Genomic DNA, 25,896 nt, shown 5'->3' with positions numbered 1-25,896 from the left:
ACTGCTAGAGAAGAAAATAACCGCAAATAGCACAAAGATGACTTTTCAAAAAAAAAAAAAAATAGACACTGAAATAAAGAAGTTCGTGAATTAGCACAATGCGTGTAATCTAAGCACTGAAGTTGAGGTCTGAGGTAATACTAAGTATCGGCTCATAAAGTCGATCGAAGTCTCTAATCTATGCAAATCTCCATCCACAAATCCCGTCATTGCTCTTGGATAGCAAATAAGGCAATGTGAAGATTAAGAGAGGCATTGAAGGATGGGATCAGAACGATGCAAATCAGAACCCAAAACATCGATCTACATCTTAGTGGTAAGAATGAAGTATTCACATATTGGAGTTAGGTTATGATTCACATCGTATGACCATATTTTGGGAAATGAACTATCAAAATCTAAGAAAAAGTAAAGATAACAGAAAGTTAGCAATCCAAAGAAGAGAATTTTTTTTATCAATTACAAGATTACAACAATGGCGGACTGCGAAAAAATTATTAGAAAAGGACGTTTCAGATTGAGAGTTGAGTGAGAGTCGAGTCGCGGAAAGAGTGAAAAGCAAAATAGTGAGGCATAAGAGGCGAGAGGGAAAGAGTGAAGAGCGTTGATTTCGAGTGAGATGTGAGGCGAGAAGGAAAGACAGAGGATTAGAAAAGATTTGAAGGAGAGATTTGATTAAGGTTTGCTTTTTTTAAGAAAATAAAAATAAAATTTTTTAGTTGGTTTAGCTTGGTAAGTTTGGTTCCCACCTTAGAACTGAGAATTAGACCTACTAAACATCAGCACCCCTTAGAATCGTCTAGAACTAGCCGGGTCGGTCGATTTCTAGTTTAGATAGTTTGTCTTACTTATGCCTAGTATATGGCCCTTCAAATATATCGACCAAAATGGCCAGGATCTTTTTATTATTTTGGCATGCTCCTCTCTTCTATATACATGTGTGTGTGGTGTTCACAAGATTAGAAACTTAGACCTAGTAATCTTTGGTAGACTTGTTGAATGGGTAGGGCGGGTTGGGTCAGGTTGAAAACAATCTAACCCAAATTGATCAATTCAACTAATTTTCAACTCAATTACAAACTTATCGATTCATACTCAACCCATTCTCATATTGTTATGACACTTTTGTTTTTAACTCAACTTAGAAAAACCCATACTAAATTGAGGTAAGAGCACGGAATATATGAGCATGAGATCGAATGAGGGTGAGAGAGAGCGAAGAAAGAGTTATAAAGGTGATTTGAGTCTAAGTAAGGTATGAACTCATTTAAATTCCATATTAGTTTGGGCTTCACCTATGATGCCCCAGGTGCGACACCTTCATTACGACTCGTTTCTTTTCTTAATTTTCTTATAAGCATGTAGAAGTGTGCCAATAATACCATCACAACACAAAGATACACCAAATACGCATATTATTAGGCGTTGGTTTTTTTCACATGGTGGGTATTATAATGGCTCTTTTAGATTATATTACATATTTATGCTGGGGATAAGCTAGGGGATCCTCTCAACCGCTACCAATATTAGTTCCCTTCATCCTCCGTGGTCATCTAGGGGAGGGAGAGGCCTCCGCTGTTGGATCCCAATGGCCGTTGAAGCCCTAGAGTGGCCCACAAGATCCTTGTCTATTATGACAAACCAGGCAGAATAGCGATGGGGAGCCATTTTGCTAATCCCGACTTTAATCCGAATGGTTGAGTCATACTTATGAAAAGTTACTTCATGCTTTACATCCATCATGTTGTGAAAGGAAAATTCTATGCTCATTAGGACTTTGAACATTAAGGAAGGAAGGGCGTGCGCAACCACATCTACACATTTATGAAAGAGATGAGTGAGATAAGTTCAGTACGTAAAATCACTAGCGCGATAGTAAGGGATTGGTTTACCCTCTAACTTGGCACAAAGACGTGTGAGACGGACATAGATCGCCATTATGTATTGATGACAGATCAATAGCAAAGCTAAAGCGATTATTCAACTACATGCATGTTAAAAATATGTCTTACCATGCAACTATATAAGAAACATGAACATGTGCAAGGTTTCTTTCATCATAATCCATCCCATCATCAAATGGGGCATCTTGGCTCAACTGGGACATTGCACGCTGTGGCATCCCGAAAACATCCAACTCGAGGTTCTCTCGGTTTAACCAGGGCATTGCCCTCTTTGGCGGCATCCTAAAACTCTCCCTAGACATCTCATCGTCGAGAGGCATTTTGGCTCAATTGGAGCACTGACGTCACCGTGAAGTGACGCCGAATCTTATCTTTTGTTAAGTGTTTATGCAAATGAAATCTTCATAACAAATCCCGCATTCACCAGTTCTTACTCTTTAACTTAGCCAGCATACACATGGCTTGAAGGCGTGATATGCAACAAGTGTCGTGATACACATGCAACTATGACATGACCGGGTAGTGACGCATGGCTCATGACCAAGATTGGTTCACGGCTGGTTGGTACGCAACTTGTTTGTGGCACAGGACATGAAGTGACTTGTATACAGTGAAACATTATCAAACCAAAAACTCAATGTCGCGACCCGATCTTGCCGCTCTCGAAAAGTCCAAGGAGGGAAAAGGTCGGGTTTAGGGGTATTTGATCTCGAGAGTTCCTTCACGAGATCACGAGCTCTCCCAAGCTCATACCCCGCGTGACAGCGGATTTATTTATACGATCTAGGTATTTAGGGTGTGCATGTTTTTGTTTCTCGGATCTGTTTAAAAACAGATTTTGTGTTTTTTTGTTCCCGGGAACAAAAAAAGAACAGAAACGCATTTGTTTGCGTTTCTGTTCTTTTTTTTTTTGGTTCTCGGAACAAAATTGAAACAAAAAAAAGAAACAAAACTTACTTCTCCGTTTCAGAAACATTTCTCGATGGGCTAAAAAGAACAAAAATAAAAGAACAAAAACGAAACACTTCTCCCTTCATTCGTGCCCTTCTCCGTTCGTTCGTGTTCGTGCCCTTCTCCCTTCACCATCGGCTGACTCTCCGGCGCCTCCCCCTCGGCTGACTCTCCGGCGACTCCCCACTCCGCTGACTCTCTGACTGGAAATAAAAGAAAATATCAGAGCCAGACGCGGGTGTAGCTTCTAGCACCGACTGGAGAAGACGAAGATCGATCATCGCGCGCAGAGAGAGAGAGAGAGAGAGAGAGAGAGAGAGAGAGAGAGAGATGGAGGGGGAGCCGACGAGGGTGATGATGGGAGTGAACGAATCGACGATCAAGGGGTATCGCACGCGTTAATAAGCAGTCGGGGAGCGTTCGAGTGGACTCTCCAGAAGATCGTCCGCTCCAACACCTCCGGCTTCAAGCTCCTCTTCCTCCACGTCCAGGCCCCCGACGAAGACGGTCTTCTCTCTCTCTCTCTCTCTCTCTCTCTTTCTCTCTCTCTCTCTCGCTTTTGCGTTTGAGCTTCTTGTTTTGGTTCGATCGGAGGAGATGTGATCGGTGTTAGTTTCATCGATAGGCGCCGAGCATTCCTGTTAGTATCGATGTACGGTCGGTTTCCGTGTCGCATTCGCGTCAGGAATAGATATTCGCGCGGTTTTCACCGTCCGACGAATCGAATCCGTGGCCTGTTGGTTGATTAGTTTTGTGTGAGAATTGAATGTGGATGCTCTCTCTCTCTCTCGATTTTTGTGTGCACTGAGAGGTTTTTGGCGTACCTATCGTTGGCGGTGTGATCGGCGGAAAATCGATGCTGTGGATGGCAAGAAGATGTGGAGAAGAGTTTGAGAACGATCAAATCGATTAGAACTAGGCAATCTTAAAAGAACTCGGGAAATGGAAGAGGACTGAATATGCTGCGCATGTTGTATATGGTAATTTAGGTACTCTCCCCTCTGCCTAGTCTGAGTTTCGGCAACTGCAGACCTTGGATATTTTGCAGCCGCTTGAAAATCTTGTTCTAGTTCAGTTGTCGTAGTAAATCAGCAATGGTGATTGATCTTCTCTCTTTCCCCTACACAAAAAGAAGTTGAGGTGCTTGAGAATACGCCTCTTCTTTAATTAGCCAAGCCTTGTGTTTGAATAGCCTGGAGAGGATGAGTTGCAGGAAGGGAGAGGGATGACCTGGATCTTCAGATCTGTTGTCACTGCTTGTCATCAAAGCTACTCTCTTACTTAAAGAAGTTCCCGAATGGAGGGGTGGGATTTTGGTGTTTAGGAAGAAGCCCATGCTGAATGAGATAGATGCGGCATGTTGTACATGGCACTTCATCCTTCTCTGGATTTCGATGGAATGCTCTGACTGATTTATTGTGATATGTGTCATGTTGTGACCAAAAACACGGTAGAAGTGCATAGTCATCTGTATGTGTCTCTCCCATCTCTTATTCTGTGAAAAGAAGAAAGAGACTTGAGGCATGAGCCGTTGTATTTAGCTGCAGTTTTAATTTACAGAATGTGAAACTTGAGTTATTAATTCTAGGCCTCAAAGGGAAAGCCCTTGAAACATTTGATCACATATGTTCTCTGAGAGTGAAGCTGGACCGGGTGTCCAGGCTCAGAACTCTTGCATATTGGTTTTGGAGAGTATTATCTGTCTTTAGAATGCTGAGCGATTAGCTAAATGAGATAATTCCCAACCAACGGGTTTTGTAATCATTTCCATAAGAAGTACTTCATAGAAAGATCAATGTGGGGTTTTGCTTGTTAGACTCTAGGTGTGGCATTTATATATGTATGGCAATAAGTCAGTTGTGCCTTTTGATTCAGCAATTCTTGTTGCCCTGGCGAATTGTTTGGGGAAATCCTGCATCCTCACTGATATATGGCCTCTCACTTTGCCTTTGCCATAGGTTTTGATGACATGGATAGTGTATATGCATCTCCGGACGATTTTAAGAGCTTGAAACAGAGGGACAAGGCGAGAGGAATTCATCTACTGGAGTGCTTTGTCAACAGATGTCATGAAATCGGGGTATTGGAGAGTTTTCTCCTCTCTTTTTCCTGAATAAACATTGCCAACAATAATATTCGCCATTTCCTTATGATGTGTTCATGTTAGGTACAATGTGAAGCATGGATCAAGAAAGGAGATCCAAAAGAGGTCATCTGTCATGAGGTGAAGCGAGTTAGGCCTGATTTACTTGTTGTGGGAAGCAAGGGTCTTGGCCCTTTCCAAAGGTATATTGAGCTCTTTTCGGATTCTCGTTTCAGCTGAACATCTCATAAATCGAGAGCCTGCCCCTGTGGAGTCCCCATAGGCTTCAAGACAGCTTGATCTTCCTCTCATGACCTCATCATTGACTTGCTGGTTGAGTGGAAGTTCTCTTACTAGTTGTCACATCTCGCATGTCGATACATCTCTATCGTCTGTTTAGAGTTAGCTAATGTCATGCATATTTCTGGATACACCTCATTGCCTGATCTTGTCATACACATAACATCACAGGGTATTTGTCAGCACCGTTAGTGAATTTTGCGTGAAGCATGTTGAGTGCCCTGTCATAACCATCAAAAGGCCCGCAGATGAAGCTCCTCAGGACCTTATCGACGACTTATTGATTTTCATTTCGTGGATGACTAATTTTATCATGTTAATAGATTGGTTGTTGATTCTCGGCTGGAGACTTTGGGCCATGAATTGAGGATGTATCTGAGTTTGCAAATCATGTGTCGTTCATGTATGGCTGTTGGCACTTGAATCCTGAACTTCATTTTCTGTGATTTTTGATAGATCAATTCCTCTGCAATTTTGTCAAATCAAATGTTGTTGTCTTGTGTATTGCATCGAAAGAAATCCCAAACAAAAAGAAGCCCAAAAAGATCGATCGAAATGAACAAAGAAACAAGAAAAGAATTTGGAGATTCGCACAAGTCAAATTCCTCATTACAAATGCAAATACAACATTAGCTCAGGCCCCCCATGAACAACCATTTCCTTCCCACTATAACTACACTAAACCCTCTCACCAAATCACACTTCGATTTAAACCCTAAAAGACCATCACTTCTTATTGGCTCTATATCAATCGCCTCGAATTGGGTCCTTCCCTAAACAATGGTGACCTTTGCACCGGCCTCCTCGAGTTGCTTCTTCGCGTCCTTCGCCTCGTCCTTGGACACCCCCTCCTCGAACTTCTTCGGCAGCCCCTCGATTAGCTCCTTGGCCTCCTTGAGCACCAGGCTCGTCCGCGCCCTCACCGCCTTGATCACCGCCCTCACCGTCATTTTATGACAATAAGAATTCAATATCAAGTTTATATGTTATAAAAATAAAAAGAAAAAAAAGTACTTGAAAAAAATTTGATACAAACTTTACTTACAAATTTTTTTACAAAGTATGCCATATGATCATGTTCAAAATGTTTGTCTTCACTCACCATGAACAAAATAAAATTAATGAGCATTTCATGAGAATGAATATTCAATATCAAATTTAAAATTTCTTAAAAAAAAAAAAGTATTAAAAAAAAATTAAAACATAAATTTTGTATAGTTTACCAAACGTGTTTCTATTCTTTTTTATTTTAGGAACATAAATTGACTGCGCTTACCAAAACGTGTTTCTGTTCTTTTTTTATTTCAAGAACAATTTTTTTTAACACTTACCAAACGCGTTCTTTTGTTCAAAAACTGTTCCTCAGAACAGAAACACTTTTTTTATTTTTTTTATTTCTGTTCCTTGGAACAATTTTTGAACAGAAACGTTACCAAACGCGCCCTTAACAACCTAAAAAATATACAAGAGTCGCCACTAGCCTCATTTTGGGGGTCGGCTAGAAACCCAATTGAGGGTTGGGAGTGTTCCCTCGATTCCTACGCAACCAGATATCTAGGTTTGGGGACTTGGGTTATGCTAATATTGCTATTAGCGCCATTTCGGTACCTAAACAGTATGTTGTGTTTTTCCTAACATGTTCATGCATTTCTTTTTATATTTTCAGGATCATCAATTCTAGACTAAGTGACCATGTGCGGTGGATTACTTTCATTCTATTCTATTCCTAAAAAATGAAAGGAAAACAAACAATGAAAATGAAATTGCAAGACATGAAGTAAACACTTAAGGAAAAAATAGTAAACCTAATCATGCAATCCTAAAGAATATAAAAAGAAAACAATCGAGAAAGAAAAGAAACCCGCAACTCGTCGGGTTTTATACAATGCATGGAGCCCGAGACATATGTTGGGAAAACAAATAGTACATGACAATGGTCAGAATGGACATCGACCTCCACCATCTTCACGTTCAGATCCTAATCTAAACCTAATTTAAGACACAAGGATTCCTTGCCTCATCTTATATGACTAAGATAACGCATAAAAATCATTATTATAATGAGTGAACATAGGCATCAGACATGAACATCCAGCAAATTCAAGTCACAAACATCAATTATAACTTGGCGACAGCATATTATGAATATACACAACATTCATAGCCAAGAAGATAGCATGTTATACATCATCAAAGTTAGTATGCATGATATTCTAAAAGAAAGTTTTAAGAATGCATGTGCATCCATCAACCAAATCATCCATTACAGAAACTGGTATTCGATGTAGGCTTGATAAAAGCACAATCAATAGCTATCTTATCCTAGAATTTCTATGACGGGTAATCAGCATGTGAGGAACAATTTCATGAAAGAATCATCTCAGGATTTCTAATACGTGAATCTCAGATGAAAACCTAATATGTGCACGTCGAACTTCTAGCTCATCACTTCACGAGACAACGACATTAAAGAGCTCAAAATAAGCCTAACAGAAACATGCTCAACAATCACAGCAGCTAGTAGATTTCAAATCAAATTTCCAGCACGGTACACAAATTTAAATGCAGATCAATTGTCCAGAACACGTCAACTCAAGATTTCGAAGTTTATGACCTTAAATTTGCCATAGCAAAAACTAAGTACTGAGGATCTACAAATTTCCAGAATCAAACATTGATGCGGTAATATTCATTTGACTAGGTAAATGACAACCAAATCATGCACATAATACATCATTAGAAAGCTTGAGAAGTCTCCTACGAATCCTTAGAAGGTCATGAACACAATTGAAATCATTTTCTAGCTCAAACAAAGACATTTAGCAAATATGTTAGATCAGTAACATAAACAACCGCACAAACCAGAACAATTTTCCAGATTCTGGAGTAGACTTTTAAAGAAGATTTCATGTGGCTAATGATATCGGATCAGAGTGTATTATAGCTCGTTGGAAAGCTAGTCAAACCATCTTTAGCTCTCATGAAGGCATCAAACACAAAAAGCCACAGCAATCAGCTCGTATCAGGTCATTTGCACAAAAGGTCATCCGAAACAGAGAATCAATCAGAACAGCAAAATTTCAAACAAGGTCAAGGATATTCTAGACATACTTGACCCGGGTAAATGATCTTCAATTATCGCAAAATTTTTATTTGATATAGATTGAAACCTAATGAACAACTTTCATTTAGGCATCAACTTTAGAATCTAATCACAAAAAATCATGTGAAAATGACAAACAACACAGGTCATCAAAGTAGAGCGTTAAAACAGAACACTTAATCATTTACAAATTGCAGCTCCGAATTTCTAGAGAATGCAAATGATCACAATCAACATATTGATCATCTATTATCCATTGCGACATCTATAATCCATGATTTTAGCATGCAAACATAATTGTGACAGAGCACACGAGACTGCAAATTGTGATTGTTTGATGACAAATTGCCATGAAATTGAAGCCATATATTCTCACAAACACGTATGAGTTTACTTGATCAAAATGACATCAATCCATAATCAAACTAACCTCAAGTTGGAATCAAATGCACACCCAATCATGGGATATCAAGATATGGTCAGCATATAGTATATGTAAGCTCGTAACTACTACAATTGCAAAACTGCCAAGAACAGCCGAGGACAATCCCAACATCATCATTTGCTTAAAAAGCATTCAAACACAATATGAATGACAGACTAAATCAAAAGTTATGATCATTAAAATCTGCTGCTAGAGTATCTTCATCAAGAAAGGTCAGATGCGAAAGGGCCAGCAACCTTTTTCTGTTTACCTATGTATGTCGCATAGAGAGCTATGTATTGCTAACTAAAAAAAAATACACTCGTGGAGTTCATCATCATGATCATCATGTTATTACTCGATATTAGCAATGTGTCATACCATGTGCAAAGCAAACAGTTCAAGAGAGCATATATATGAGGCAGCCCAGAGAATTGTTCTGTTGACTGATGTCTGATAATTCTTCTAAATGTTGGTATAGTAGATACAAATAGGCCAATAGCGAAGATGTTATCCAATCGAATCAAAGACAGGGTCGAGAGAAAAAATGCGACAGATCATGACAAGATAAAGCGATCGAACCACAGAGAACAATCCAAGAGAGAGAAATAGAGAGAAAAAGGAATTAAACTACAATAGAGAAAAAAATATACTCAAAACAGAACCTCCACTCACAGACTTTTTTGTCACTTATCAGCAGAGCACTTCTCAACAGATCGTTTCACAAGTTGCATGTAACTAGATATACCACAGAAGATAACTAACGACGAAAACGAAAAGGGATAGATCAAGCATGTTGAGAACGTCGATTCATGTAGAGCTAGAGAGGGTGATCAGTTCACTCACCAGTTCGTACTGCCGGGAAGGGGAGATCACTGAACCGCGGTGAGTAATCGGGCAAACGAAACAAAGAAACGATTGGAAGCTGTTGTCGACACCGCCATTACTGCAGCTGTCGCTGCCACCATCGCTTTCACTGTTGTCACAAGGGAGCTATCTAATTTGCAAACCGAGCGGATCACGCGAATTTGAGCCTTCCGTCATCGCCGATGCTATCGCTAAGAATCTGACCCTTGCACCCCGAGGTCATTCTACCGGCCGTTCCAGAGAATCAGATCCGATGCGTGATAGAGCCGAGAGAAAATGTTTGAGGTCAGAGAGACGAACAGGAGAGGAAAATAAGGGGCCAAAAACCCTAAAGGATCGACAGAGAGAGCGGGGAAGAGAGCTCACGTGCGATCCCCGACCGCCGGTCTTCGATCGAGCGAGCGAGCGAGCGATAGCTCGAACTAGAACAGAGAGATCGGAAAAGCAGAACAAGAAGACGATTGGAAGCCGTCACCGCAGCTGAAGTCGTCGATGTCGCCGATCTTCGCCCCAAACCGAGAGAGATCTGCTGAGAAACCTTCAGAACCACCAGAACCGAGAGCGATTGAGAACCCCTTCGCGATACTTGATCCTCGCTTTTCCGATTTCCGAGGGTGATTCGCCGAATCAGATTCACTGCCGTCATTGCCGCGGTGACCGTCGTCACCTCTGATCAAGAGAACGATCAAACCTCCGGTGATAATCCTAACTGATCGAGCTCAGATCGATCGAAATCCCTTGAACCAAAGGCGATCAAGAAGGAGAAATCGGTTCGCCAGAGAGAATCCCCTTTCGAGAGAGAGTGCCAGCATCGCCAGATCGAGAGAGAGCGTCTGAGAGGAGAGAGAGAGAGCGAGCGGGAGCCGAGATCCCCTTTAGAGAGAGAGAGAGCCGGCGGGGGCAAAGAGCCTTCGAGAGAGAATCCGCGCGCCCAAAATTTTAGAGAGAGAGAGCGAGAGATCGAAAAAACGATCGTGAATCCCCCTCGAGAGCATTCCCCGTCTTCTTAAAACTCCCATTTTTTTCTTTTTTTATTATATTTCTTTTACTTTTTTCTTTTCTCTCCTTTTTTTCGTTTTCCTTATTTCTTCTTTTTTTCTTTTCTTTTCATGTTAATCAATTTTTTTCTTTCTTCTTCTCTTTTATTTTTTTTATTTTTTTTTATTTTTGCAAAATATTTATTTAAAATGTCGACGAAAATTTAAGGTGTCAACATTCAAGCAAACAACCAAGTTTCAAACGACAAACAGATCGCCAACTTAGTTCTAAGGTGGCACGCCCCGAACCTTGAGAGCGCGCACATCCCTCGGCGGTTGACTTAAAAATGTGACGTCCTAGGATGTATCGTCGACCCATTCTTTTTATCTTTCGATTAAGCACATGTAGAAGCAAATTAAATAAAACACCTAGTCAACAAACAAACATAGGGATAGTAAAACATGCCAGCGATTTTTTCACAAACTACGTTTTATATATATACCAAGTTAACCATACAAGTTCCTATATGCAAGCTTACCTAAAAAAGAACTCCTAGGCGATCGACTAACAAAAAGGGTCGAGGTTGGGGTTAACTTCCAACTGTACAACTCCCATAATTTCCTACAACCTCCGTCTTAATATCCAAACCCAGCTCCAAGCAAGATGTTGGGCAAGTCTGAACATGGCTCCCCGGGCCCTTTTGGCTCAGTACTTGGATCTACCACGACACCTTCTGAGATGTCTATATCCATAGGGTCGGTGTCCTACTCAACCCCACTTCCTACGCACGGTCCATTAAAACCATGCATGGGACCCTCCCGATCACTGTTCAAATTTGTAATATACTAAGCCTGGAAACGGTGGGGCACGTCATAGCCCAAATTCTTGTTGACTCAAACCGTGGTCACAACCAACTCACGGAATCGGTTGGTCCCGGGGATAGGATAGAAGGTATTATCTACCTCCATATCCCATGGAATCCCGAATTAGACTGGACAGACCTCCATACTAAGGACCTGAAAAAGGCTAACCAAGACGGGATGAGATAAAAATCTCAGCGAGTCAACAACCTAAGCCCTGATTAGGATGCAAATTCGTCTTGGAGGCAGCCTAAACAGGCACCACAAACAAACTTACCTCGTCTCGGCACACCTCTGCAAGTTAGCACATCATATATGCCATTATAAATATGACAAGCATAATTAATAACTAGAATACATGATTCTCATCATCCAAACATTCACATGGGTCCCGATTATAAGATAAAACCAATATGACACGTCCCATACCATGCTTAACAATTTTGCCCTATAATCAGGCGCAAAGCATCACAACCATTTAGGCGAGTTTCGGTTATTATGACCCCTCGGGCCACGGCCAACTCAAAAGTGGGCGGTCATGTGGCGTAACCGAGCATTATCCTGCCTCATCGAACACGGTAACGTCTAGAACTCATGCCTTGACGGTATTCTATAAAAGAGCATCAGTCCGGCCTCAATTACGACTCGGCTTCTAAACCCCCGCCACGCATCTGATAAAATTTGGGCATTGCCCCCCAAACTTCCGTTGTGTGACGGGTTCCATTTAGTGACCATGCAAGCACATCATCAATCAAACCGGTTTTTATTTTCGTTATTTAGCCAAGAAAACCAAAATCTCATTTTAAATAATAAACCTTGCAACTCATTTTTTTTGTTCAAAAATTTTCGAAATAAATTCGTATGTGCTCCCGAAATCAAAATTAACCCGTCAAACTTTGCACACACCTAGTTTAAAACCTCATTATTTTATTGAACAATAAGTTTTTGTGTCCAAACCCAACACCTCATTGTTTTTCTAATTAATTACCCATAAGGCCATCTTTTGCAACAATAATAGACAATTATCATAGAACAACCATTCACATAATATTGTACGTGCAGCACTCAAAATCACGCATAAGTTCTCAGCATGTCAAAAATCAATCAAATCACAAAATGTACATTTTCCAACAAGCAAGAAACCAAGAATAACCACAAGACCACAACCAGCTCTTATCGGCAGAAACTGAGTCCACTCTCACGTTTCCAAGATTAATTCCAGAAACATAACCAAACGAGTTAAGAAAATCCTTAAGTTTAAATATATTATAAAGGATACTTAAACGAATGCTTTTTATGAAGACACTTTGACCTAAATCTTCTAGAATAGGAGCAGTAAATCGCTCAAATTGTTACCAAAACTGTATTCATGTCTAGAAATTATGTTTTCCAAAATCAGCTTGGTTCGAGATCCAAAACTTGTCCGTTTGCTTTGAAATTTGACTATGTTAAATTTCAAGATGTGATGAAAAACTTTTTCATGTGAAGTTTGACTATGTGAAATTTGACTATGTGAAATCTGACTGTGAAGAAACTCTTTCAAAAATCAAACCCTAAGAATTTATAAAAATTCTTTAAACACCAAAAGTTCATGGGTTCCAGCACAATACGAGATTCTGCCTTGCATGTAACGAAACTAAAATCTTGTTATTTTAAATCTATAAAATCTTGAGTAAAATATATGTCATAAATGAAGATGTTTAGAACATTTTTTAATAAGGAAGCACCCTGAAAATCATAGTACATTTTAACCCATGAAAATAGCAAATAACGAGTATCTAGTAAACTGTGATTAATTAAGCTAATCCAACTTAATTAACCTAAGCATGATTAACTAACCTAACAATGGTTAACTATCCTAACCATGGTTGATCAACACTAATTCATCTCAGTACTAATTTAATCATGATTAGCACTAAACTAAACACCTCTTAAGCGTAATTAACGGTCTAATCAAGAATTATGGAGTTAACTCACGGGATTAAGATGGCGGTGGGCTCACAGCGATGGCAGTGAGAACTGGAGATAACCACGTCTTGAATAGAGGCTTGACGGAGGTTGTGGCTGCCCTATAAACCTTCGGCCAAGGGTGGTTTGGGTGAAGGTGGCAGTGGCTGCTTGCGGCTGAGCTGGAATGGACGGTGGCTGCTTGGTGAGCTGAGCTGGTGGTAGCTCGGCAGTGACGGGCGTGGTTGGGCGGCGCGGGTGCTGGCTGCCGTGGAGTTGGCAGATGGAGCTGCAAGAGCCTCGGGTGTGGTGGTTGCTGGTTGTGGCGAACGGCGGCTCTGTGGAGGCGTGCTGGACGATGGTGATTGGTTGTGTAGAGGTGGGTGTGAATGGGATGAGTGTTGGTGGATGTAGTGTGAGGGTGCTGGCGGCTAAAAGAGAGAGAAGTTGAGGGGTGCAGAGGAGAAATGGAGGAAGTGACAGAATGAAGAAGAGGAAGAAGAAGTTGGAGTGAAGAAATGGGCAGAAGAAAGGGAGTCGGCTAAGGGGGTTGTGTGCATGAGAGGGAGGGGAGAGAGAGAAAGAGAGAGAAAAGAAAGAATCATGAAATCAAGTGACCCACTAATCACAAGCCTAAGCCAAATATCTAAACCATCATTGAAATGTCCCTAAAGTCTTCATACTCCTAAGTCAAGTGCCCAACCAATCCTAATTTAGCTCTAATTTCTCACAAATAAACCATTTTGGGGATAGAAAAATCCCATTTTTCCTCTCATCCAAATTTCCCTTTTTATTTTCTTTTTGTTAGAAATTTATTTTTCCGCAAAATTTCGGACTCGACGAAAATTCACTGAAAGATGAGACGACGTCCAATAAATGAATCGTGACACGCTCGAACGTCCGATTCTCGAAATCGAATTTAATTTCGTCGTTAAAATCGACTAAATACAACTTTAGTATAATCTAACATATTGGGTAATTTTTAGGGATTTTCGTACATTTGACTTGTGGCGATAATTTTCGATTCATGTTTGTGCATCTTCGAATCATAGATGATCCTCAATTGTCACATAATCGCGAGATTTCAATTACGTATCCCAAATATAATATTGATAGAAAATCGGGTTATTATCATTCAACGCGAATATTGTGATCATGCAGAACCACTCGCAATTCGACTACGTACTTCTATCGAATCGACTTATATCTGTTTGCTAATTGATTTATAACGGTGTTGTATTGACCATTGTCGATTATTATGGTCGAGCAGTTGATTTTCAATCAAATTCTCTAGTTTGCGGCGTTTATATCCTTTAACGGTATCACCTAATAGATTAGTTAATTTGTGAGTGATCAGTTCCGAGTAAATTAACTATAAGTGCAACCACGAAACAACCATTCCATATATTCGAAACATGGCCAAATTTCGGGATGTCACATAAGGATTCCACTTACACTTTACGGTCGGCGGCAAGATGGGCGAGCAAGCGAATGGCCAAGGTGAGGGGAAAAGGCGAGCGGCCTCTAGGAGAGAGAGAGAGAGAGAGAGAGAGAGAGAGAGAGAGATAGATGTTGGTGAGTGGTGGTGGAAAATGGAGGAAAATGACCTATTTATTATACCCATTCTTGTAATGATGACCCTCATTAGTGTATGTCAAGTAATTTAATGAAATTTCTACACATTTCCTAGCTAATGACAAGAGGTGGCACTCTAACTTGCTTATGTGTTTATCTAGGCTCACAATGACATTATTTATTTAGCAAATAGTTTCCCAAGTGGTTTTAACATTTAAGAGCCTAAGATTTGATAATTATGAGTCTTAGATTATACTAACTAGGCCTAAGCATAAGTGGTCCCATAAGCTTGGTTACTTGGCTAGTCGAAGTGAAGATATGGCGTCTTAAGGTGGTAATCATTAGTTGGTCATTAAATGAAGGGAAGTTAGCTAGCCTAGAGAGAAAGAGGTGGCTAACCTAGGTGGATATGTGTCCTTTGGGGTGGCCATCATCGGCTAGTTTCATAATTGAGGGTTGTGGTCCAATGATATGGGCTCACTTGGTTAGGCTAAGGGGAGAGTGTGGCATGTGTAAGTGATGAGGTGTGGTTTTAGTATAATCATTGTAGAACGAATGAGTGGCCACCTTGAAAGAGCATTTCTCCTAGTGTCAAGTAGCCCTATGAGTCATCTTCGTAATTATGGCTTAAAGATTTGGTCATAATGGCACGATATTTGCATTACTCTTCACTTGCCAAATAAGATTGTGAATCAGTTCTATCATTAATATTTGACTCATGATTGGGACTTGGATGTGGGAGATGAAGTAAGCACTTGACTTTAGCGCCAATGTCATTGGGCAAAGTCACTTGTGATGATCCACTAAGAAGCACAAACACTCTTTGGGACCCTTCGTGTAGTGTCCAACATTCCACCACGTGTTCGACACGCGGTCAACTGCCTCTGACACGCTTCGACATGCGAGTCGGAAATTCCGACACGTGACTCCGACATGCACGGGGTAATTTTTACAAATTTCCAAAACTTCTAGGGTCTAAATATAAATATATGAAAAAAATAAAAATAAAATAATAAAAACAAAACAAATTTCCAATTATTTTGGTTTTGGACTTTTCTCGCCACTGTCACACGCACCTTCGTTCTTTTCTTTTGTGTGAACCAGTCGCCGTAGCCCTCTGCACCTCAACCCCACCCGTCGCCACAACAGCCTCCGACCCCACCTTCGTCTCTTGCAAGCATCAGGTCGTCGCCCCGACTGAGCGACTAGCGCCTCTGCCTCTCACAGGCGTTGCCGCGTTGCTTCTCATCGTCTCGTGATCGCGATTTCATCTTTTTTCTCGTCTCAGGTTAGCAAGTTATGTCATTCCATTTTCTTTTTCGATTCAGTGTCTTGGATTTCTTTATAATGCTATTTGAGGTTTTTTTGCAAACCCTAGAGTTAGTTCGGGGAATTGATTCATGGGGAGGAGATGAGTTATTGAGCTCAAGTTGGAATTTTGTTTAGGTAATGAATTTCCGGCCGATAGTGCTTGCACGTGTTTTGCGAAAGTTGGGAATTGTTTTGTGGGAAGGAGACAAGTTGTTCAATTTTTTTAGAATAGACGAGCTTATATTTTTGTTGTAATTTAGACGCCATTAATGTTTGTTTGAGTTCAGATGGGTGTTATGACATTCGGAAGTCGCGTTGATTGTGTCGGTTTTGTACTTGTAGTTACTGTTGCTAATTGTTTGCTAATGAAAAAAGGGTTATGGGATGGCTAGCCATAAGTTCGAGAAGGGGGAGCTGCAATGCGTATTTTAAATCTCTATCTAATGCTGACCTCTACCAATCTTTAGAAGCATGTTGCCTGTGATTGGGACATCATGTTTCCTAATTCTACTTACAGGGTTAGATAAGTGGGAAGTGGTGCTACGAATTTAAGTACTTGTAAGGAACAATGATGCATCTCATTCATGCAGCCGGTTTTCTTTTATCAATATTTGTACAACTGGTTTGTTGACTTGATTATGTCAATGGTCATGCAATAAGTAAAAATAGTGTCTTGTCTAATGCCATTTTCATAATGACTTTGGTCGTGTATGTGTAATGGTCGGGAATTGATGATGGAAATTTTGTTGTTGATGTTCATTGTTGTTCATTGCCGTATTGCTGCTGTTTGCTGCTGCATTGCTGTTGTTCTCTACCATTCATTATTGTATTACTGCTGTTGGCTGTTGTTGGCTCATTTATTACTGTTGTTTATAGCAGCTCGTTGCTGTCTACCGCTGCTTGCTGTCATTTATTGTTGTTCATTGTTGTCTGTCACTATTTTGCTGCTGTCTACTGCTTCCCGTAACGTGATTCCGATTGGTACCAATCTTCCTTAGTTAACTTTAATTAAAAAACCTTATAGCAATTGATAATAACATTTTTTTTTTTACAAAATGCCTTCAAGTTCAAACATGACTAGTAGTACTTCAATTACACAACCACCTATCCTAGCAATGAAGTTGTAAAACAACCATTATGGAGGTATGTTACTAAGTTAGTTAATTATACCAATGTAGGGGGAAATTTGTCTTGGAGATGTAACTTTTGTCACAAAAATTTTAAGAGTTCATACATGCGAGTGAGGGGCCATTTGATGATGATAAGTGGAAAAGGAATTGGAAAGTGCACAAAAGTAGAAAAAAAAGATCTTTTGGATATGAAAATATTAGAGGAAGATGTCAATACTAAATTAATGAGTATTGCACCTAGAAATGTACATTTGCCTCTTTCTAGTTTTTCACTTAGTGGTGGTGGTGGTGGTGACGGAATGGATTTATTATTTAACTCTAAAAAAAAGGAAATGTGGAAGTGAGTGGAAAATCATTTGAAGATACATTTAATATGACTTAACGGGAACGTTTATATTGTAAGATTGCTAGGATGTTTTATTCAGCGGGCTTGCCATTTAACCTAATAAGGAATCGTTATTTTCAATTCGCTTTCACTTATGCCGCTAATCATAATATTGCGGGTTATATACCACCGAAATATAATTTGTTGATGACCACTTTGTTGCAAAAAGAGAAGGCAAACATTGATAGGTTGTGTGCACCTATCATAAACATGTGGAAGGAGAATGATGTAAAGATTGTGAGTGATGGATGGAGTGACTCACAAAGAAGACCGGTTATTAATTTCACGGCAGTATCAGATGGAGAACCACTATTTATGAAATTGATTGATTGCTCGGGAGAAACAAAAGATATCTATTTCATTTTTAACTTGTTGAAAGAAGTTATTAATGAAATTGGGCATGAGAATGTGGTCCAAGTAATTACGGATAATGCTTCAAATTGCAAGGGCGCATGACAACTCATCGAGCAAGATGCATTTGACTCGTTTGAAGATGTTGAGGTGCTTGAAGTTGTAAATCTTTCACTTGATGAGCCGGAGATGGAGTTTTTTTTTTTCTTTTTCAGAAGAAGTGGATAATGTGGATGAATGACTTTTTGTTATATTTGATGATGGAATATTGATTGTTTTTTTGCTTATTGTTAAATTTTAAATTTAATAGTGGAATGTTGATTACTTGTTTTTTCCTCAAAGTTTTATGGATTATTATAATGAAATGTAGAATTTGTCAAATTAAAAGAATGAATGATATTAACAAATGTAGGATTAATATTTTTAGTATATATTAATTCTAGGCTCTTTTTATTATTATTTAGTTATTTATGCATTTATATATAAAAATATTTATTTAATATATAATGTGTCGAAACGTGTAGTTAATTCTTTTTTTTTTCGAGAAATGACGTCGATTACGTCGTGTCGCGTGTCGCGTATACGTGGCATGTATATAGATGACCCATGGCTAGATATGCATCCCCGTGGTTGAGGGTCATAGGTGGGCTCATGGCTAGGTGTGTTGAAACAAATTCTTGGATGTCACATCACCATTCTAAATCCATTTATAGAATTAAACTAATTCATATAACAATCTAGCACATCAAATGTGAGTAAAAAATAGGTGTATTTTTGACAGTCTACCTTTCAACCCACCTTCCAATCCCTTTTTAGATAGGGCCGCATGCCTAATGGTTGCCAAGATCTTTTGTTAAATAGTATGATTTAAGCACTCTAAATGCTGCATGTGCTAATAATTAGCAATATCACGTTATCTTATATAAATAAAAGGATTGGCAAGGGTAACAACACTAGCAATCTTTTCCGGGTGCTATCTTTAGAGTCCCAAACTTGTCACGGAATGTTAGGTTGGTTGGCAAGTTTTTCTATCGCAACTCGACTAGGATGTTAATAGTTAAAATGTCTCTTTATGAAATAATGACCTTTTTTTTTGGCAAAAATTGCTCTTTTGATCAATGTATCCAATATGCTAAGGGGGTTGATAATTTCATCTATCATGAAAGATCATCTAACCTTTAAATTGACAACCCATTTCACTTAGGGTCTTGTTAACAAATATTAATATCTTCATAGTACTCAATAAGAACCTAAAGATAGAAAAAACAATTTTTACTACTCATCAGAGTAAATTGAAAATTGAATAAAAGCCTCTTTCTAACATGTCGTAATTAAAAACTCATATTACAAAAGCATTAATACTTCTAATGAAGTGTTTAACAGAATCCTTTTTATTTAATCCATTATTCATTACACATTTCGTAGATTAAAAAGAAAAAAAGAGGAAAAAGGAAAGAGAACCACTTTCATCCATTACATTGAAGTACTAAATGATAACAATACAGCTAGGAAGGTATTCATAAAAAAGAGCTCCGGTCATATTATCCCCTTCCCTCCACTTAGAGGCCCTCGAATAGATGAAGCGGAAGGCGTGGCTGCAGCGCAACTCGGAGCGGGTTCACCTTGGGCAGGGCAATGCCGGGCCCTTCCTCCATGTCCACCCTTGCCCCCTCAGCCAGTGTCACCTCGAATCCTTGAAGGATCCGGGCCAGCGTGAATTCAACCACCTGCGATTTGTACTTACGTATCAAAGTCGAGTTTTATGTATTCAAGTTAGACTTGAACGTCGGTTCTACGGGTCATCGAGTCCCATCAGACATATGCTCAAGCCGATAAGACACAACGCACGATACAGCGAACCTGTGTAAGCAGTTTTTTTCTTGGTTATGAGCTTGTCGGCATGGGCCAGGCCCAGTTCAAATTGTAACTCGATCAGTATATTTGAAACAGAGATGGGCTGGATCAAGGACATTTAGGTCAGGTGTCCGACCCGACCCAGCCCGACTGTTGATGTAAGCCCAATTCTAGTCAATCGTGTGATTACCGAAAAGAACAGTCTTGTCGGAATATTTGGTTGTTGTGTGAGCCATGATTTTTAAAAGAGTACATAATAACTTATAATTATTTATTATTTAATTTTTTTGTGATTTGAAATATACTATTATTCTCATAATATATTAAAGAGCATCGTCCAATCATTTCTCTTATCAAAACATTATAATTTCTAACGAATTCAGTTTGTCCTTTTATAAAAGCGTGAGGATCATGCCAGAAGCGGCCGTTACCTGCAACCCCAGTGTGGCCCCCGGGCAAGACCTCCTGCCCGAACTGAACGGAATAAACTCGAAGTTCTTAGCTCTCAGGTCTACTTCCTTGTGCTCCTCCAAGAATCGCTCCGGCAGGAACGCGTCAGGCTCCGGCCAGACCCGAGGGTCTCTTTGTAACTTCCAAATGTTGATGAGCACTCGAGTGCCCTTAGGAACGTGACAGCCGCTGATGTAACAGTCCTCCATGGCTTCTCTGATCCCCGTCAGAGGAGCTGGCGGGTATAAGCGGAGGGTCTCTTTGACAATGGCTTGGACGTATTTGAGATTGCTAATGTCGGACTCTTGGACCCATTTTTCTCGTCCGATGACGGTGTCGAGCTCCTGCTGGGCGGATTTGAGAGCGGCTGGGTGGTTGAGGAGGAGCGAGAGTGCCCATGTCATTGTGATGGATGTGCTCTCTGTCCCAGTCATTATCAGGATCTGCAGAGAGAGAGAGAGAGAGAGAGAGAGAGAGAGAGAGAGAGAGGTGTCATGATGGAGAAGTAAACTGAGAAGCATATATAGATGCGATCGTAAATCTTCAATGCATGTTTGACAAGCTAATTCAAGAATAAACCAGTTAACAAGATTTCGTCTACGCGACTGATAAAATCTAAGAAAGAAAAGTTATTTTCAGTATATGGAGAATCAAACAAATAAATTTTTCATGAAGAGTGCCGAAGTTGAAGAAATCTTCTTCCTTAGGCAAGGTCCAGAAAAGTTTTTCAGGTTGAAAGGAGCGACTGTAGACTTTTAAATCCGGAGTGGCTGCATCAAGCAAATATATATTCGTTCATGCAGCATAATCTCAAACTTAATAGACAATGATGATAATGGAACGCAGAAATTGTTACCAAAGCTGTGGCTTTGATTATGTCCTTACGCTCGTGGCCTAACACCACATCGTCTTCGGGCAGGCTCTCCAACAGAAGGTCCATGAAATCGGCGTCACCACCATCAACATGGATCCCTTTGTTTGACCTCTTCTCAAGGTGCTGTCGCAGCCACTTCTCGAGCACAGAGTCTAGCTCACGGCCCGTCTCTTTCATGGACCTCACGTGCCCCTGAAAATCAAGCCACTCCAGCCACGGAATCGCGTCCGAGAGCACGAACACCCCGCAAAGATGCAACGCCTTGTTGATCGCTTTCTTGAACCTCCACGCGTCTGACCCGACCTCCTCGAACTCCTCGTCCTTGTACCTGTTCCCGGTTATTATCCTCAGGTTCATGTTGAACGTCATGTGCTCCAACTTCTCGCCGATCGCCACTCCGCTGCTGGCGGGTTGATGCCACAGCTCCTTAGTGAGGGCGTCGACCTCGGAGCTCCTAACCGGGCGCAGCTCCTTGAGGCGCTGGCTCGAGAAGAGCTCGAGGGTGGCGATCTTGCGGACGAGGCGGAGGTAGGGGCCGTAGGGGGCGAGCCCGAGCACGGCACTGTTGTAGCCCATGTGCCGGCCAGCCGCAATGTCCGGCCTGGAGGCGAGCGCGCGGTCGTTTGAGGTGAGGCACTCCCTGGCGGCCTCCCGGCTGCTCAGGACAACCACACGGTGGACGCCAAGCTGGAGCGAGAACACCGGCCCAAGCGCATCGGCCATTGCCCCGAGCTTCCGAAAGGCCGGCCCCGGGCCCCAGAGGAGGTGGAGGTGGCCTACCAGAGGCCATGCCCCGGGCAGTTCCAGGGTTCGGCTTCCGGTGGCCGTTTTGTTGTCAGATTTGACAAGTTTGTTAACGATGCGGAGCGCTAGAAGGGAAAAAACTATAGCCAAAACGACATGCATTTCGTCAGGGATGTCCATGGGATGCAAGAATCGATTGTGGAATGGTGCGATTTGCCGGTAACAATCTATGTTTAGTGCAGTTGCATGCATGCCTATTTATAGTGACAGATTTTTGGGAAATGAGAAGCTCAATAACTTTTCCGCCAGATACCGTTAGGTTATGAATAGATTTCGTATCACATGTTGTCATGGCAAGAGAAAATGAGCAAACAATTTTCCTTTGATTAGGACGGATCCTATGACTTGTCGGCCATCACGACGAGAGCAAATTTGCCAGATAGTACCTAAGATAGTGGGTACTATCTAGGATGGGATTGAAAAAGATCTTGCGACTCGATCAAAGGAAGACCATAAAAAGGAAGACCGACCAAAAAAAAAAAAAAAAAAAAAAAAAGAAAATACCACCCAAAGGAAGAGATCTTGCGACTCGATCGTAGGATGGGATTGAAGGTGACAAATATTGGGATATTGGAAAATAAACAAAAAGTTCGCCCTTGAGAGTGGGTAAACATTTTCGACCAGCAAATTGAAAGGTTAGAAAAATACAAAAAAAAAAAAAAAAACCTCATTTTTAATTTAAGAGTCACTTATATATCTCTGTTCTTGCATATACCATTAACACATTTCTAAATAAATCTTGTATTAAAAAGAGCAAATAGTCGTTTATTGTAAACTCGTTTTAACATTTTGCTAAGAGTTTGAGCGATTCGGTTTGTAATTGATTCTGATTTTTGGGTGGGGTATTTTTGTAAAACAAATCAAAATTTTTATAATAGGGACACAAGAATAACTAATGAGAACATGTAAAGTGATATCCACAGTTAAAGTCAGGTACATATATAATAATTTCAAAAAAAGACATATGTAAGTGGTTATTAGGTAAAATATGAGATGCGTCTTTTAATTTTTTTGAAAAGTTCATATGTATATATTGAGATCTAGAAATTGAAATTGCATTTTCATTATCACAAGCTTAGCATGGTAGTTTAGAAAATATTAAATGCAACCGAGAAAAGTCCCTGAAAGTGGGTGTCAATTGGCTCATCTAGCAATTATATATATCTTATGTTAGAATCGAAAGAATGCTCGCTTGCATACTCGCCACGTGGAACCTAAATTTTTCTTTGTAATTGTCATTTGTGCATGCCATACGGAATAATTGTGCCATGTGGCCCATATTTATTCAATTATCATTAGTTTGGTAATTTGTCATCTCCAAACGTCCATCACTAATTCAATGATCCAAGAATGAAAAATTAGAAAGCATCTTCAAATTTATTTGATCAATAAAATATATAAAATAAAATATTTTGAAAAATATCCTCTTATCTTTCCCAAACATCCATCTCTTTCTATTTATCTTATTGGTTTTAAATTGAAAAGAAGAAAGATGGATAAAGACTTTACCAAAAAAAAAAAAAAAAAGATAGATAAAGAAGTTCAAATATATGAGTTAATGCATTTAATTTGAAATTAAGTCAGAAAGAGAAATCTATTGTACTAAATAAATAATACTCATAATTTGAAGTATAGCTTTGTTAGTTACACGAACAAATGCATTATTTATCCATTCAATTCAAAAGTAGATAAAATTGATTTGAACAATAACTTATTTTTAATGTTTGAATAAACTTCACTCGATATTCACAAAATTCAAATCACAACAAATAGATAAAAATTGCAACTTAATTTGAAACATGTGCATTTATGTTTTATTTGGTGTTATTTCCTTCTTTAAAAGCACACTTATTTTAAATTCCACTTATTTTATATATGGCTTACCCATGAATTCTTAATCTGGAATTGACATAAATGACATGCACTTAAGTGCTATCATCTTTTAACATGTCTAGATAAAAATACTAAGTTTTGCAGTGAAACTGCTTGAAATGAATTAATAACCCAAACATGATAAAAATCACGGTCACCATCACGAGCCTCGTCCAATGAAAACCCAGTCGTGATACACGATCACGGTCACCATCACAAGCCTCGTCCGCCACATATTCACTCAATCAATCTTGGAGCACAGCTCGAAGGAAACAAAAGAACCCGGGCTCACCCTGCGGTACGAAGTGACGCAGAAAAAACCTCCACCACAAGCTCCACAACCACAACATCCGCAGAAGGACTTGGGAATTCAACGATGTGATAAGATATAGCTAAGAAGCTTCATGATTCAAGCCACTGGAGTGGAGGGAAAACGGGCAATTATCAGAGATTTAATCATACCATCTCGTCCTTAAATTGATGAATATTGAAATGAATCTAATGCGTGTTTTGGGTGAATGCTGTTGCGGCCTACCTTTGCCACTTTAAAATAGATTTAGGAGTAATTGCTTAAGAGATGATTTATTGAAAAGAGTGCTTGAACGCATTATCTTCTTTATTGCCCTAAAGAAGGTTCATTGATCAAGAGCATAGACTTTCTCTCAAGAGCAAACGTCTTAAATTTTTAACAATCTAAATATATTTCTTAGGGCCCACTACTAGTTTTTTGAGGTTGGCTAGAAATCAATTGAGACTTGGGAGTGTTGTCCTAATCTCTTTGTAACTAGAGATTCTAGATTTGGGGACTTGATTAACTTTATCTGACATCACTTTATAAATCCTAGGACTATCTAATACCACTTTAGAGTCCATTAGGTTTTCTAGGTGTTCATTGATTAAGATTAGTGATAATTAACCCTCACTTGCATTCACAGAGTGGAATACTAACTTACTAATCACTAGTTAAAGCTAATCAAACCCGTGGATACATGCACTGATACTCGTAATTAGGCCTAACATTCATTTAATCAAGCACATGCAAGCTCAATTAAACATGCGATTAGGCCAACTGAACTTGGGAATCAAGAAAACAATTAATTGATCAGACCAAGCGGCTTAAGTTATATAAAATAAATAACACCCAATACACTACCATTAATTAATCGGACCATCCACAAATAGCATTCACTGTGTAGTTAGTGGAGAAAAACACCAACAATGGCTCAACCAACACGTAGAGAGAACTGGAATGTCTGTCAGAGTAATATACATATTGCCTAATGAAACACAACATTTAAGGCACATTACACAAAGGAGCGTCACAATCAGAGATATCTTGACAAAATCGATGAACATGCTCAGGGGATTGGTGAAGGATGAGGTAATATTGATGAACAAATGCAATGCGAACCTATAAAATATGAAAGATAACTTAGGGAAGAAAAAGCGGGGTGAAATCATAGAAGAAATGATACCCAAGTGTAATTCCCATTTTACACTCACCATAATACATACAACGTCAGCTGACGGAGAGGGTGCTCCAGCAGGGGCTTGCTGCACCGCCATTAACTAAAAACCAAATGTTACATGAAAAAAGAAAAAGATTTAAGAGATATCTTAACACAATACAACTATCTGATATCCTCAAATACTATCGTCTTTTTTAACATGTCTACAAAAGAAGATTAATTTTTATGGTAAAACTTCCCGAATCAAATCAATAACCCGAAAGCGACACACGATCGCAATCACGATTCTCATCCGTCCAATAGTCACTCAATCAATCCTTTGCAAAGGAGCGGATGGAGACTGGAGCGGACTAAAGCAGCAAATCAAAGAACCCCATGTTATGGGGTCAATTTCACGTGGAATA

At 39.8% G+C, this 25,896-nt stretch overlaps 1 protein-coding gene and 1 pseudogene across 1 annotated transcript; one reads left to right on the top strand and one right to left on the bottom strand.

The window, feature by feature from the left end:
* The first annotated feature begins 3,170 nt into the window (after positions 1 to 3,170).
* LOC104437395 lies at positions 3,171 to 5,720 on the top strand (annotated as a pseudogene).
* Positions 5,721 to 19,524: 13,804 nt separating this feature from the next.
* LOC104425705 (dimethylnonatriene synthase) lies at positions 19,525 to 22,340 on the bottom strand. Its single transcript, XM_010038483.3, has 3 exons — positions 21,330 to 22,340; positions 20,455 to 20,916; positions 19,525 to 19,896 (listed from the first exon to the last, which is right to left on the bottom strand). The coding sequence occupies exons 1-3, from the start codon at positions 22,269 to 22,271 to the stop codon at positions 19,729 to 19,731; spliced, it is 1,572 nt and encodes a 523-aa protein (XP_010036785.2). The 5' UTR covers positions 22,272 to 22,340; the 3' UTR covers positions 19,525 to 19,728.
* Between the last annotated feature and the right edge of the window lie 3,556 nt (positions 22,341 to 25,896).

This window comes from Eucalyptus grandis, chromosome 11, assembly GCF_016545825.1.
Source record: "Eucalyptus grandis isolate ANBG69807.140 chromosome 11, ASM1654582v1, whole genome shotgun sequence".
Lineage (NCBI taxonomy): Eukaryota > Viridiplantae > Streptophyta > Magnoliopsida > Myrtales > Myrtaceae > Eucalyptus > Eucalyptus grandis.
Note: the sequence above shows the minus strand (reverse complement) of the source record. Positions and strands in the feature narration are given on the sequence as shown.